Source organism: Haliotis rufescens, unplaced genomic scaffold (assembly GCF_023055435.1).
Source record: "Haliotis rufescens isolate VD_foot unplaced genomic scaffold, xgHalRufe1.0.p SCAF_2, whole genome shotgun sequence".
NCBI classification, from domain to species: domain Eukaryota; kingdom Metazoa; phylum Mollusca; class Gastropoda; order Lepetellida; family Haliotidae; genus Haliotis; species Haliotis rufescens.
This window is the reverse complement of record NW_025963890.1, coordinates 62023051-62040379: the sequence shown is the minus strand read 5'-3', so window position 1 is coordinate 62040379 and position 17329 is coordinate 62023051. Positions and strand designations below refer to the sequence as shown.

General features: G+C 39.7%; 1 protein-coding gene across 25 annotated transcripts in view; it reads right to left on the bottom strand.

Moving 5' to 3' along the window:
* LOC124142441 (tyrosine-protein phosphatase Lar-like) overlaps window positions 1-17329 on the bottom strand; it is a 483544-nt gene that overhangs the window by 67102 nt on the left and 399113 nt on the right. For 21 of the 25 annotated variants that reach the window (XM_046510959.2, XM_046510976.2, XM_046510967.2 and 18 more), the window contains one exon: window positions 15291-15578. The exons of the other annotated variants lie outside the window; for them this stretch is intronic. In XM_046510959.2, coding sequence (XP_046366915.1) covers window positions 15291-15578 — 288 coding nt within the window. The remainder of the gene's footprint in view (window positions 1-15290; window positions 15579-17329) is intronic. 25 annotated transcript variants of the gene reach the window in all.

Below are 17329 nucleotides of genomic sequence, written 5' to 3'. Positions count from 1 at the left end.
AGAAACAAATATTTATCCTGTAGGATGGCGGAAGGAAATCTAAGTTTCTCCTGTATCTGGTTACATGGACACAGACAGCCATAATCTGCGAGTTAAAACCCTAACACATCACAGCAAGGAGCTTGAGACTGCCATCTTTCCCTGCAATTCTTAAGCCATATGCCCAAGTTTTAAGGCTCACCTTGGAGGGCGTGTCAAAAACACCATCAACAAAACCTTCTAAACTGTGTTTCATATTACATCCTCATCTGTTCAAGTTGAATATTTTTTATCCTCTAGACAACAACAAATCTAACTTTTAAGAATTACTGGTATATATTTTTACAGCTGATTCTCAAGAGATTGACTCATTTAATGCCAGGTTCTGCTTGAAAGGTCCATCCACAAATACTCTCTCAAATCCTCCTCCACAAAACTCCATCTATACACACCATCTTGTCAAGGCTAGAACATCAACTGCGTTTGTCTTTGTTGTGAGGCCATCATTTTCAACCTTGCTCCATTGGACATATGATGACATAATGTTCCACTCGACTGACAAGGATGAAAACACTTTATTTATGACGTTCCCTGATTGCATTGTCTTTGACAAAAACTCAACAGCTGCCCATTATAATGGTAGGACAATAAAAAATGGCGAAAGCTTTTGGGATCAATTAGCTTATTGTGAAAAGGATATAAGTAAAGGAGCACTCTCCAGCTGGTCATGAAATAATTTGTCAATGATGGTTAATGGTTCTGGTACAAATCTATTTGTAGTTAGGCTAATACATTTATCTTGAGTTTAACATAATTTTCTCACACAATTATATGATCAATCTTAACGGAAACGAGGCCCTATTTTTTTGTAGGTTTGAAAAGAGAGTTTCTTTGAGGTTTCAAAGCTCTACAGTTTTACAAGAAGGCAACATTTTCAGCTTTATCACATGTTTGATCATAATTGACGCTGACTCAAGCGACAATTTAATGTAAATGCATGTAACGTGACACCACCTTTGAAAATGATCTCCCTTTTTCAAAGACTCCTGTCTATGTCACCAAAATTTACACCAAAATGCAGATTATTCAAAGCAACTTGGTCCTTTTATCAAGCTAATTGGATATAAGAGCATCTTTAAACTGGGAACAGCTATAAGTGGCATACTAATGAGGTACGAAGAGGACATCTTGTAAACTGGAACTATGTTCATTAAAATCTCAGTGGGAAATCGGCTGCTTCTCTAAGATGCAACATCTGGTAGACGCTTCTTCGTTACATCATTGTCAGGGAGGTATGGCACCAGATGCGAGCAATTTCCAAATTTATTTTTATTAATGTGGTTTGGTTTATGCTAATTTAGACCTTATTAAGTCTTACAAATGTAATTATGTGGTCCTGGAAACAATAGTGCTGTTTGGGGTTTGTGAGCTAGATTTATACATAGATGAAGCCAACCTAATAGGATATTCACAACCATTAAACTGCATGTTGTATGTAGGTTTATATCGTAGGTTTGACTAATATTGCACCTACTGAGGGCACCAAATATTATTTGTGAGGGAATGACAAGGGTCAAGTCCTGCTTTATGTATTCCAACTGTATGACATCCAAGTTAATGTTGAAGGAAGGCTCAAGGTTGAAGATATTTACCATTTGGAGACAAACTAGATCATTATTAGGGAGGATGTTTCATTTTCAACCTACGACCACAGCATCCTGGCAACAAAGGGACACAACTCTTCACAACTAGGTGACTGTGGCACCAAGAATTGAATTCCGTGTAATACGCAGCACTATCAACTCTATCTCCAAGAAGATATTTTTAAAATAATTTTTCCATAAAAGACAGAAACCGTGAGGACCTTTCCTGACATTTTAAAACAATTGATTTTGGGTATTCAAACTCAAGAACTGTCACAAGAAAGGGCAAGTGACAAACAACACGGATTTAACAATGTTTAACCAATTCACAAAACCAACACTGATGACTATCTCTCTGTGACATCAAGTTGGTTAGATGTGATTCCATGATTTCTTAAAGAAGGGTTCACATGTCATCTTCATAGGACCAGTGAAGATCCGGGGTTGAATCTATGCTTGTCATAAGAAGCAACTAACTGGATCGGGTGGTCAGGCTCGCTGACTTGGTTGATGCGTGTCATTGTATCCCAAATGTGGGGATCAATGCTCATGATGTCAATCACTGGATTGTCTGGTCCAGACTTGATTATTTACAGACCACCGTCATATAGCTGGAATATACCTGAGTGCTGTGTTAAACAACAAACAAGCATGTTCCCATTAAGGGACTCCATGGACACTGGCCTGGATCTGCCACTGATGACATCAGGTCATGGTGAGTGAAATGGGTGGCGAGGACCCAACCCTACTGCAGCCCACATTCCATACATACATCACTTTATTTCTACACTGCCCCTATCCCGCATCAACCCTCTAATGTTACAACATCCTAAAAGACCACGTCAATTCACAAACTTCCTCTGAAAGATGTTCAACTCATGCGTGAAGCGGACAATAACCAAATGCTCGTACTTATCTGCAGCCTCCAAACAGAGTGCAAGACATTTATTTTGAGAAAGTAAATGCAGGGTACAGACGATCCATTCTTTAGGAGATGTTGGGTAAACTAGATCTCAGCATAAACAAACCATTAGCTCATCTTGCGGTGGGTCTGTGTGAGAAGACTCACAAGTGGAGACCAGAATAACACAGTAGATGTCGCAGTTGAAGATGGAAAGATGGATACACTGGGAAAACAAACATCGAGCTGTTCTCCTTCCAGATTAGTATAAAAAACATTCAGTAAAAGCCTGCGCTTTTAAATGCCAACAGACTTGCCAATACGGCGAAATTAGACAGCTGTCCAACCAAACACCAGACAGTAATGAATTTCATTCCACAAACAGAACTATATAAAATCTATGTTGACTATCCTTAAACTTTCATATTCTGAACTATTCTGAAATATATCTCAATATCTGAAACCCTTACAGAAAAGAACCTTGCGGTGAGGTCACTATAAATTAATTACTTGTTCAACAAATAATTTGGCTGACATATGGCAACACACATGTCATCTGAAAACATTTCTCTTGGTAGTTTAGGGCACCTTATATATCCTTTATTCAATACTGTAATTGATATTATTCATCACTCATGAATAAACATGTGGGGTTAATAAGAGTTCAACTTTTTTACATTCATGAATGCCTTACGTCAATGATGAAGTAGTGTGGAAGAAGAAAGATCCCACTTTTTTATTTGGAAAAGTTTGCTTCCAAAAAGCCCAGCACTGTTTCGAAAACAAACAAAGGTAGATATTCAACAACAAATAATCATTTTGTAACCACTTAAGACTCATGCATCAAGTTTCAACTACCCTGAATGCACTTACTAATTATGATCAGAAGGTCAAGGTAAATATGAACCCGATTTTAACATGTTTACCTTCAGCATTAGGTTAAATAGTTTTTAATACATGTTAATTGCTAAAATGACCTGAAGACACAAACAATAAAATGTCTGTTGTTGTCTGAATGGTATATATGTGCCTATACTGACTTGCCAATTCATTCATGTTTTCAGCTGAAACCTTGGCTTCATGTGATGAAGTGACAACACTGGCAGAAACAGAACACACAAACACCTCTGAAGACCAATTACACACCTGTCCACACAATATACATGTTCAAACATTCATGAAGACCCATCAGGCCATGAAACATGTGTAATTATCGCTCGGTATGCCAAAGGAATCAAACTTGCCTTTTTTCCTGCCCATGAAAACAAGAGAGATATTTATCCAGATCAGTCTATCATCAACCGTAAGAGATACCGAAGTTCATTCTAACAAGGGTTAGAGAGAAGTTCAGTTTCCTCCAGCTATCTACAGGCTCCCAACACCTTTCCCATCAATTCCTGCTGGTGCTCACAAGCTTCAACAATATCTTATTGGAGGATCATTTTCATCAACAATTCCTACCGCCCTTAGCAGCTAATTAAACAAGGTGGATTTTTTTCTGGCTCAACTGTCTTAGAAAGAGTAATGTAAATATTCAACACTGTTCCACCCTCCCATCCCCCAAACAAATGCATTCTGTCATTGACAATCATCTGGAGGGTTATCGATATTAGTACCCCCGTAATAACATCCAGATGACAGATGGACATGTTTCAGTTTTAATAGCCATTTCTGCAAGTAACAAATCAGATTGAAGAAATCCGTCCCTGAAAGTGATTCTTCAAAAACAGAAATAGGCCCAAGCCTTCATAAGAATGACCTGCTGATGAGCTTGTGATTTACTTTCATCAATCAATGAAGTACAAGTACATTATTTTCCGAATATCAGTGATATAATATAACCATTCAGGACCCAGGGAACAACTGGAGAGGTTGCTTGGATAGCCTTGCTCCTAGGCTTGTCTGAAGGAGTGAGTGAGTATGGTTTTATGCCGCTCTTAGCAATATTCCAGCAATACACCAGAAATGGGCTTCACACATAGTAACCATGTGGGGAATCGAACCTGGAGTGAACGCTTTAACCATGAGGCTACGCCACAGCCCCTTGACTGAAGGAGGAAAATCCTGTGTCATTACGGTCATTAAAACTTGGTAATTAGCCTAAAGACGTCAGTCTTCTATTTGGAATTAAATTTCTTGATTTTATCCAAATGTAACTTTTTTTAAACTTAACTTTAAATTCAAAGAAAAATGAACTGTAAATGTTAGATTAACTGATAATGCCTGTAGAGACTTGTGCAAGTGTATTTCTTGGAGTCTGAGCTCATCAATTTGAGTGTGAGGGTGACTGTGTCACACCGGATACAATTTCTCACTGATCCTAGCGGCTTACAAGAAGTGACATAACCCATCTGGAAGCCATGACCTGGTACTCTGTGTGACAGAACACAAGTTACTAGGTACACCTTCAAACATGCTTATTAGCGCTATTGTCATTCACACCCCCAAAACAATTTCTCGGTTATCAAAGACACTGATGCTGTTTTCTCCGCGAGGTATGCTGAGGGTGTATCACAGCTTTTTCTCTCCTGAAAATGCAGTCCTGACATTTCCTCCTTTGTTTTTAGGTTCATATTTTACAAAGTGTTGAAATCCGAGCTGATGCCAGTATGTGATGGATGATGCTGCACAATGAACTGTGTATCTGGCTGCTAACAGGGGAACAACTGATCCTATCTTGCAGGTGCTTCAGGGGAACACTGAGAAGAACTTGTTGCCATACAATTTACGGATAGAAAAAGAACATGCTTAATTGTTGTTTAAAGCCGCAGTCCTTAATATTCTAGCAACATGATGGCTGCCATAATAACTGGGTCTGGATCAGATAAATCGGTGGTTGATAATATGAGTGTTACATAAAGTCCTTGCCCTCATTATAAAATGTTGATAATTTGGATAATTTCTGGAAAGTTGGTTAACTCTAATTGATAATGACATATCAGGGTTTACTTATTTTGATAATATGGTGGTCAAGTGCATTTGATTTAAACATTTCTGGAGATGGAGAGCGAGTAGGTGATTGAGTTTGGGTTTACGCTGCTTTTAGCAATATTCCAGCAATATCACGGAGGGGGACACCAGAAATGGTACCCATTGTACCCACGTCGGGAATTGAACCCAGGTCTTTGGCGTGAAGAACTAACACTTTAACCACTGGGCTACCTGACCACCTCTGGAGATGGAGAGATCCCTACCATACATTTACTTCTGAATTACAGCCGAGACTGGAGAATATCAGAACAAAGTGGCTCTTTTAGGGCACTGCCATTTGATTTAACACATATGTGCACCCAATGGATACAGCATAATAAACTCTACTTAAGTCCCTTCATTAAAAAGCAAACATGAAAGGGATAGGTTAGGGCCGGCCCCACAGAGTAGAAGTCCTGCACACATGCATCCCGGCTTTCACACCATCACTCTTCAACAGTTGACGGCCTGTCATGCTTCCCATCAAGCCACAGTAACGTCATGTGACAGCAGGCTTACGTTCACACCATATCGCACCTGAAGAACCTCCTCCTGTGGTATCTATCACAACATCATCCAGGTCACTACTGGCAGTGCTGTATCACAAAACTACACGATGTCCCACTATCTGTAATGAGACACGATTCATGTCGCGCCTCATTGACAACAAATTGAATCTTGGTCCAGGTTCTTGGATGGCAAAGACATTTTCAAAAAGTTTCTTGGAAGTTCTTTGGAGGTTAAATGGTATGACACCATCTTATGCATGTTATGTGGTTAATGATTTTCGCTGATAATTAACATCTGGTTATGAAACTGAAAAGTTCTATGATGACCATTCATTCCTTTTCTTTCATTTGCTCAGCTTTAAGTTGATTCAACATGACTCAGGGGTGAGAATCTTCTGCAGATCCACAAATTTTCCACGAATTTTAGTGACCCAAAATTTGTTTAAATCTGATGGCTTTAAGGGGTCCATAAACACCCCCAAATTATGGATCACACTCCATTGAAAAGAAGTTTCAGCTGAGAAGAAAAATATCCATTCTCATCCCTGATTACTTCGAAGCTTACACTACACCAATTCCATATTCCCAAAATATCCTTACACTTAATTTTCTTTTTCATAAATGCTACATTTGCTATTTTCAAGACTTTTCTTTAGAAACGAGATTAATAGAAACTGACAATGACACAAGGAGTGATTGTCTAAAACAGATTGGCACTGGCACAGACATCATGTTATCTTCTCCCACAGTGGGTGGTGAGCCTGTATAACGTATCCAAGGATCTTTCGGTCCATCTTCTAACCCATGATAACAATTCTTCATTTTCCTCTTCAATGGAGACAAAATAAACACAAGCCAAACAGGCAGCATTCCATTAGTCGTTTGGCAGCCAACCCTGACAGCCTCTACCTGTTTTGCATGAATCTTGTTCTGGAAGCCTGTTGACAAGATGTATGACCACTTGCATGGAGCCAGTTGTGAAGTGATCCTTCCTGTGCTGGCATATTATGCCTTGCTTTGTAAACCTTTTCTAATGAAATTATTAGCAGCAATAGAACTTTGTGTTACAGGGTTCAACAAGATGCTTAACATTTGTCAGTGTGCCAGACATTTCCGGCAGGTTGCTCTCAAATGTAGCAATAGATCAGTAACTTCCGCCATCTACTTTTAAAAAAAAACGCACCGTGAAAGGGGAATCAACGAAAAACTGCAAAACTACATCACTCCTAAATAGTTTTGTATCTAGTTGTAAATAATTGGGAGCTGTTTAATCTCATACTTCTGAAACTAGTCTATTTGAAAATAGCAGACAAAACTATTTTACAATACCAATAACGGATTAACAGTTCATTCCTCCAAACATACCTGAATAATTCATTCTATATTAAGACAAAATGGGATCAGCATGACTTTCATTTGCTATCAAGAAAACCACTCATATTTTCGCAAAATGTACATAACTTCTAAGTTAATGCTTCATGGTAATTGAAAACATCTTGAGATTGTATCCATCCTGGTTCTATGGGCAAAACTCAGTCCCTACATAAACATAATGCCATAATAACGACCTTTGTTAACTTGCCAAGCCCATGCTGTCAATCTGCATGTCTGCAACACAATCCCGCCTGCCGACAGCTTCTGAAGCCAATGACAGATGTATATACAGCCTAAATGGTTGACTTCCTGCCAAAATGTTTCAAAAAGAATTTACTATAACTGCACCTGAAGACTTCCTATAGTACATTATTACAAGGTTAACTTAACTTTTTAAAAGAGGTGAGGTAAAATGGGGTTAAACCTTGAGTTATAGACTATTGCACTAATATAGCGACGTGCATGCACATGTGTGTATGTGTGTGTGGCTGCTTACCAGTCCTGACTGATGCTAGTTTAATAGTGCTGGCCCACTGAGATACCATGCCACCGTTTAACAAGGTTACCCCACTCAGACACAATATACTGACTCCCGAGCCGACCAGTCCTTGTTTCATCCCCTTAATGCCGAGCACCACCAACCACGAATTTGGTTATTTTCTAAAAGACCCGACCAACATTTACCTCCCACTAGAGTGAGTGAGTGAGCTGGGTTCAAAATAATCTAGCATAGTCAGCATTTCCACATGCTACTGCATGGCTACTCATAAGTTATGTATGACCAAATGTTCAAGAATGAATCCTCTTGTAACTGGTACATAGGCTTTGTTCATGAATGAAGAATAAACAAAATTGGTGCAAGTTTGGGATAACTCAGACCCAAATTCATTTTCTGCCGTTTCTTTTTCTGCTATTTTGAGCAACAGGTTGACGGTTGTGAGGAAGAAGGTATGTTCAGCATGTGAAGTGTGGAGACCTGACACTCTGTGTCACCGGAGAACAAACTGACTTCTGCTGTATGTTGCCGATAATCAGAGGGAACGAGGACCCTGCAGATAGGTTCATGTGCGTCTACTCCACGTCTGCCACAGGTAAAGAAGCCGTCTGCTATTTCCTCCAGGATAGTACCACATTGGGAAGGAAGACTAATCATGTCCTAATCAATACCATAGATTTCGGTTGCCTGCTCTTTGACATTTTGAATCAAACAATGCCACCATGCACATATTTTCAACTTGCTGCATGTTCTCCTGTAACAGATTTGTTTCTTAAATGAAATTTATCTTTGTTCTTCTGAATGACCATGACCTGTTAGCATTTTCACTTCAAAATCACATCAAAAGAATTTACGTTATCTCATTAAGAGATATATTTCAGTAAATCATTTTGAATTTGTCTTGAAGAACAAATATCTGTGATCCTTGTGCTGCTTTTTGTGTGCATGATTTAGATTTCAGCTAGATATCCTCGAACAGCACCTCAAAGGATCATCAAAAGCCTACAGATTTTTATTCTCCTACAACTGAATATTTCCACATGTTTCTTATCCATGTGTCTGAACCATTATAAACTGACCATCCTACAGTAGAACAAGAACTCAGATACCCAGAGGATATTCCACAATGTCTGGTTCAGCCATCAACCATATTGGGTGGTCTCTGCTCCCATTCAGCACACAAATTACAATGGCTGATCATGACTACTGACGCTTTTATCAATAGGTGGAATTAATTAGGAGTGTCTTCAACAACTCATCAGCTCCTCTTTGACTCAAACAGACCCTTAAACAGTGGCAACAGATTTTATCTACGTCTGTCAGATCAAGACATCCTTAAACCAACGTTACCTCAGTTCTGCAACCACGATATGATAACACTGAGTGCAACAACCACTACAATCAGCCTCTCCTGTACTAGAGGTATCTATGGTCAGGACTGTATCTTAATTACCTACAACATATCTTAATTAGGCACATCTGGCACTGTCCTCACTGAACCATATTAAAGTGACCAAATCTTTCAAAGATAATTATTTAAGAGCAACTTCTGCTAGACATTTGGAGAGGCCCAGACTCCTGAAACAAGACCAATGGTGCCTACATGATAGGAAGTACACCGGCAAGTATCCAAACCACGATACTAAAACCTCAGCCTTATCACCGGTGAAGTGGCTCCTTGTTAAAGATTCCCGGGTCATCACTGATTCTTTAGCTGACCCAACCCTTGTGGATAATTATTTCAAGAGGCACAATTCCACCCTATTCCAACCCACATGAGCTTCCAGAAAGTAGTTTGCTCAACAAATGAATCTCCTGCTGAATAATGGCATTTACTTTAAAAGGTACATCAGTTCTTGAGTATCTGCACAGTTACTTTTCAAATAGTAATCCTTAATTCTTTCTGACTCGGAATTAACACTTAATTGTAAAGCTTTGGTTACTTAACAATTCAAAGGAAGATTACATGTAGGAATCAGGGCTAAGGGTTGCTTCTATAATAATGAAGATGGAAATACTGCTGCAAAGATCATTTCAACGTTACAAATCTTTGATAAAGGTAAAAATCATGTGATTCTGAATCAGAAATACAATGACTATATACTGGCTGTCTACCTACATGGCTCCTCCTCATCAAAACGCTTCCCATGATCTTACAATAACATGCTTGTGCAGTAAGGAATCCAGCTTCCAGTAGCCAGTTCAAAGGTATCCATTTCTCCCTCCTTACCTCACCATCAACCCTCACACCATTAAGAGTCACCTAACACTGTTATGTCTCCTTGTTATGAATTAAGCGATCAATGCTTTACACTTTGGGCCTGGGTAACCCAAGCGGTCCTTCATTTATGGACGAATAATCGATTCAGGGGCATGTTTACTTTCGGTGTAAGGTATAAGGACTGTAAGTGGTGAAAGTTTAAAGCAACATTGAGACAAGAATTACCCAAAGCCTCTGCGTTTCAATGATGGGATAATTATTAATACACTGATGTCATTAGGATGTAAAACATATATAAACCAGTGGGGCATATACTTGGGCAAACATAATGGCCACTCAATGAACCAATGGCCACTCCTTAAGTCTATAACTTTAATACAACACAGTAAGAATCTGGCAATTATTCAATTGTGTAATCAGGAAGAAAAATTAGCATTGGTTTGATGGAAAACAAAATAGAGGTAGATCAAGACCGTTATATCCTGAAATTCTGGAGCATTTAACTATTATTTTGTCAAAATTATATTTTTAAAACATTCCTTCTTGTAACAGGAGGTATGGATGAGTGAATAAGTAAGTAACCCTTCCTAGCAATATTTCAACAATATCAAAGCACAGGAAGGGAGTTTGCAGTCTGGGATTTCAGCCAATAGTCCAAAGACAGAATTTCCAAGAGACAATTTCGGCTTAATAGACTCAGGAACTTTTGGCACAGACTGGGTTTGTGTTGTACCCACAAGGGGAAATGAACACAATCTTGGTTCTAATTAACTAATGCATTAACTACTAGACTACTTTACCACACCTAGGTATAGTAGCGGAACCATCCATTTTTCTTGTTACCAGTGCATATGATAACAATTACAAGCACCAAAGGTTTACAAGGGTTAGATATATATACTTAATGGCTAATTGTAATACGGAACTGTCATCCGAGCCATCCCAGTCTATAATCAATGCCAATCCCCTGTGACAATTATAACGACCCAATTGATGAGGAATCTTTATTGTTAAGTAAACCTTGAGAGTACAGCAATATAGATTCACACGGAGATCCTCCGAGCTGTAGATCATGCACCGAGGCACCTGGGTGAAGAACGGCCATCATCAAGTCTCCTCACACCAATCTTGATGAGGGTGGAACACGACAAATTCTTTACTTTGGTGAAATATTAAGAGTGTTGGGGCTTCTGAAACACCTCTGGAACAAATAAAACTAACCTTGGCTCAGATTTTACCACCTAAAGAGTCATAAATTCTAATCACAGTGCCAACAGATGTCTAGAAGTGAACAATTTAAAAATGGCCACAATCTGATTCAACTTCATACAGTTTGCATGTTTTGTTTACAGATGTCAAGGAAACATTTGGGATCTGTCTGGAAGCAAAGGTTTAAAACCTGTTGGCCAATTATTAATGACCCCAGTGCCCTCATAGATTATTCCTGCCAGACATTTGTCACTGTCAGAAGGCAAATTAGGTTCATAAACCACCAGATGAAACTTGGCCAAGACTCGTAAAAACATTATCCAAAATTTGAATCAGCTGAATGTCAAGCAAAATTTGAAGATTGTAAACAAGACAACAGGATGATGTTTATCTATGGAGTGGCCATGTGGCATTGTAATGAAAGATCCCTTGGAAGGGTGATAAAGTCTACCCCCTGGGGTGGGGAGAGGCAGAAAGCAGAACAGTGGGGGAGGGGGAGGGGACACAAGGGGGTCTGGGCTAATAATCCTTTCATGATGGAGGCAGGGGAGGGTGGAGTCCAGACTGGTGGGCAGGATAGAAGACATCAATGGAAGTACATCCAGATAAACTTGGGTCAGATTATCACAGTGGCTGGGAAAAGATGGCCCCATGAGGAGTGCTTCACTGATTAGGGAGTTCAAAGGGAAGACACCGAGTTTGTTTTTAAAACCATGGGAAGTGAACTGAAAAGCATGAGATCCACAAGTCAATGGGATTGCATGACAAGAGCATGGGACTGAATGGAATACATGAGTCTCAGCATTGTCCATGAAATCTTTTAATACACAATAAATTCCATTGTTATTATGTAAAATAGAGCTAACTGGACATGCCTATTTTAACATCTAGACTGTTAGGGGAATTGCAGTTAAAACAGATGCACACATTCCAGTCATAGTGCAGGACAAGCTGCTGTTTTTGTCCCTAAAAGGATTAATAGTGACTAAATAATACCATGTAGTAAGGGAGAGCATGGTAAGATGAGAAAGGTTCCTGTGCACAAAGCCATGTTGGCAGGTCCTGATTGTGTGGTCATGTACGGGCGTTACAGTAGTCCGTCACCTTACCACACAGATTACAATGTGGAATGGAGGCCAAGTTGGAGGGGCAAAGATTACCAAGATTCCCTACAACCAGTGGGGTACAAGACTTGATCAGGAACACCTGGGGAACTGGAACAGACCTGAGATGGTGCAGCAGGGGAGGGTCTGGGGGGGACAGGGGGAGGGGGGACATGATACATGTGAGACAGAACATGGTCAAAGATAAGGCGCCACTGGTGAATATAATAGGCAAAATAACATATTGTTCTTCATGTGAATTTGAGTAAATTTGAAATTTTAATGTTGGCAAGGAAATAATTTTGATTTTCAACTCAGTATCTCACTGTTTTGGTACCTTAGAAAAATATTTATGTCAGAGTAACCCAAATGGTGTGATGAAATAAGAATATCCCCTCGTAAAGAGCCCCCTGGAGAGTGTAGATAAACAAGATGGGCTGAGCCTCCTTCTGTGAGTGATGAGGGGATACTGCTGGTCAGCATCCTTTGATATCCCCCAGGTCAGGGGTAGCTGTGGAAACCAGGCACTGAGCACTGCAGGAGGGTGGGAGGGGCAGGGGTGGGGCTGGTCAGTATCCTTTGATATCACCAGCCTGGAGAGGAGGAGGGAGGTGGGGCTACAATATTGGAAATGTTGATATGTAAAGAACAGAAGCATTTAGAGACTACATGAACAAAAAACAATTTAACACACATGTATTTCATTATCATCAAACATGCAAGTTTTCCATTGAAACGGCTACTACTATCGACCAACAAACAATGAATCGCTCATCTAAAAACAAAATACCTGACATATATCCAATATGACATTATCTATTCTTCATACATTGTTTTAGCATCAAGGCTTGAGCAATGCACAGTTCTACTTCTTCGACATACTCTATAGCATTGACCATTCCATTTTGCCACATTCTTCTCGCGAATATAATGGCGCCACGCTGTCAGTCATACAGAACTGAACCTACATAAACAACACATTCTTTACCTCTCTCTATATGTAAATGAATTCATTAGGTAAACACCCCTTCAACAAAGACAAATAAATAATGTAACACTAGAAAACTGTTGGCCATGAACTAAAAACGAAAGCAAGCAATGTTGGTATCCAACTGTTGATAATGGCCCTACTGGGAGTGGAGCACGTACTGGCAGGTATGTTCAAACTCACTACAGAACAAACGTTATGGACTCCAAGTGTAACAGACAAGACACAATGAGGCCACAGGGACACTGATCTCAGACCATCCTAATTCCTCACTTTGTCAGATTAAATGAAGGCGGATGCTACACTTTATCAAGCAGATCATAAAGGAATGTAAACATAAAATCTCCTTTTTTTGGCATGTTCCATTAGTCTGGCGGTGCTTGTCTGGGAGGTAAATGAAGCGAAACCCGAACTAATGGATAGCTTCATCTGTCACAGTCCTGTGACTCTGGAAAATGGCCGAATCACTCAGCATACCTGCTAATGATGCCATGTTCAGCTGGATGACATGACTTCAATAGAAATCATTAATACTGATCTCTTACGGACCAATATGACTTTTAAGCTTAATTTTCATAATTGATGGCGATAGTATGAAGCTAATTGTTGCTTAGACAGAAATAATGGTATCTTGTGTGAAGCTAAACTCCATGATAACAGTACAATTAGAATAGATTAGTTTGATATACCAGCCATAGAAACCATCATTTTTAGTCCACTGGTCCTTATAATGACAACATATAGCAAAACCCTTCAAAACTGCAAATTTCTACTAGTCCTTATGATACCTTAACTATTGGACAGTTTGGCCAGGACTACAGGATGAGTGACAATTTCTAACACTGTATAAATAATAAAAAAGTCAGACCTTTCATAGGAAACCCATATGAAGTGGTTCCATTTACCGGTATATTGAATTTTCGGAACCAAGGGATCAAAATAAAGCAGAACCTGTGGCTCTTTTTTCTGTCAATCAACAAACTCGAGGGCACTGTTTCCAAAAATATTGTGTAAGGAGTGTTTCGAGTTCCTTTCAAGCCTCAGGTTCAGAGTTTTCCAATCCCATATTTTCCCTGGCTTTGCCTTGGCCACTAATTTGGTGGAATTGATGCCATATCGTGAACAAGATCAATCTCTCATTTGGGTCACCTTCACACGAGACATTAGGACCCAGAAAGATTCTAGTGACATTTAGATTCGTCAACATTATGCCCGGTGGCCATTAACCTGCCTGAATTGCAATGCATACGACTTTCATGACTAGGGATTCTGGGAGATGGCTAAGAGCTACCTTTGATGTCGACTGCTAGCTTTATCGTATGAATGCAAAAATAATGACAGTGTTCAATAATATTTTCATTAGTGCGAAAATAAAAATTGAACAGTGACCACAATAGTCTGTTGTTTAATGAGGAGTGCTACATTATTGATCCCAGTCCTCATGTTATGAAATATTTAATGTGTCTACGATCTTAGGCAATAATCCTGTACCTGAAAGCAAGCATATATATATATATATGCACATCTTTGTTAAATGTGACACTACATCGAGGTTGTGAAACGTTTGTATGAAATTTGAAAAAATACAACTTGGAAAAAAAATATAAAAGGTGAGTATCTAGATTTAACTAATAACATACATTCAAAATAAAACCACACAGTGATGTAAATAACGAACAATTACATGATCATCGAGAAACATTAAACTTCACGAACACAAAGCAAAATCTCATGGTTAAGGTGAAGGTCAAGCAGGGGGGATAACAACAACTAAAACAGTACAAAGGGTGCAGTGGTCATGCTAGGAGAGTGGATTTGACAACTAAACAGAATCAAAATCATACAAAATCTCAAAATAAAAAGCGGCCAGCACACAATATTGGGAGGTAAAACTAACCTAGTTCGCCCGTTGTCACTTCGATAGTGTCGCTAGGACTGCCACGACCTATGTTGGTCACAGCGATCACTCGGAATTCATATCTGGTGAAGGCCATAAGATGCCCTACTGTATACACAGGATTCACAATACCCGTTTTCTCCTTATAATCAGCTCCACGTTTGTTTACAGGTTTGTACTGCACGATATAGGACAAATCACCAGACGAGGCAAAAACATCCCAGGACAATTTGAGCGATGTGGCGGTAACATCGGACGCCTCTAGACCTGCTGGTGGATTCGGTAGTGCTGTAGTAAAGGTGGAAGACTTGTAAGGTTGGAAGAACACAATGCAGCATACTAAAATCCTCTTTAGTAAGTCACATTCAATGTTTAAGCTAGATAAGTGGTGGCAATGACCTCGGGGCGCCATGCTCCCACTCAGAACCTGCAGCTGTGGTGGTTAGAGCATAGCCAAGACAGAGAGTGCAGTTGGACGGACGACGATGCAACCTCGTGTAGAAGTGGTGGCAGCAGTGTATTGGTGGTGGTGGTGGTGGTGGCAGAGGGCACCAGTGTTCACAACAATGAGCCACGATGCCACAGCATCAGAGACTCTTGCGAAAAATAAGTCATGTAACAACAACTAGAGGCGTACTGATGTGTGTTGGCTACATCAGTCTGGAACTGAGAACACTGCAAAATGACATGTGCTACTACGAGCCAAAAGAACACAGCTTGAGTGAGAGAGGGTGAATGAGAATAATCCTATAACGTGACGTTCGGTGGTTTGGTACGACAGCACACAAAAAGAGAAACAAAGTATAATGATCCCGTTTTGAAAACAAAATTCTTAATCCAGAGTCAGTGCAGGTAAACAAGATCACGCCGTCACGTGGGCAGTGTCCGTGTAAACCACTGAGAAATATCCAAAGTTGATGGCAAAGTGAACGACTTGCTGTGAGTAATCCGTGCCTACAGGCTCAAATATGTGTTCCAAACCATGCACACGGAGGAGTTCATTCCAAGTCGAAGTCTGGTGCTGACAAGTGTATAGGGCAGGTAACTTATGGGCAAACTGTCCCTCTGCTACAGTGAGAGTGAGAGACGGCTAGCTAGGCTGGCTAGCTGTACAGTGCTATAGAATACTATCCTGCTTGGACTCTGTATAGTGGTGGTACCAAGCTGTGCAAACCATAGGCAGATCTCAAGAAGGCTAGAGTTTCACTCACAGGCAGAGTAAGCACTGAATCTACAAGTTCTCTATAGTGCCAGCCCATTGGATGGACTACTGTATTGCGGCCTGTCTATCAAGGACTGACTCCACCCCCATTACATTGTTACCAAGGAAACATGCTCCAGCCCAACTCAACATATACACATTGCCAACAAAAATGATAAAAGCTGGGTGGGTATTTGAGGAATATGTGGTCCAGAAAGACCTTCAGATTTAAAATAAGGGCAGCATTTTACAAACCAAAGAGCTGGGAGGTAACGAAATATGGATATGTTATAAACAATTGGGTTGCGATCATGCATCTGTTCAAGCGATGGCTGAGTCAATCAATAATTTGTATGGCGAGAATGTGAGGGCACTGCTATAATGACACATCATGCAGCGCTGATGACAACACAGCCATACCAAGAGAAAATAATGAGGAATAAGTGGTAAATATTTAAACAGAACAGATACATCTCTCCAATACATTCGGATTTCACAGTTCAAACAGTCCAATTTCATTGCATGATGCAAAATTTTCTCGACACCTCTGGTGAAAATGTTTGACAAAAAGAAGAAATAATACCATAAGACCAGGAATGATCTGTAATACGGTAACAATTTAGGACAATTTTCCTAAAAATAATAATAATTTAAACACTTTAGGTAAAAAACAATCAGCTTTTAAGGAAGAAAAATCTTTCTATAAGTGTCTGGAATTTTTCAAATGGAAACAAAAAGTATATTTTTTTATTGACATGCAGTGAAATAGGCATCCGAATGGTGACAAATAAAGGTACAATGGTATCAAACAGTCATTTACACACTGAGCATCATTATC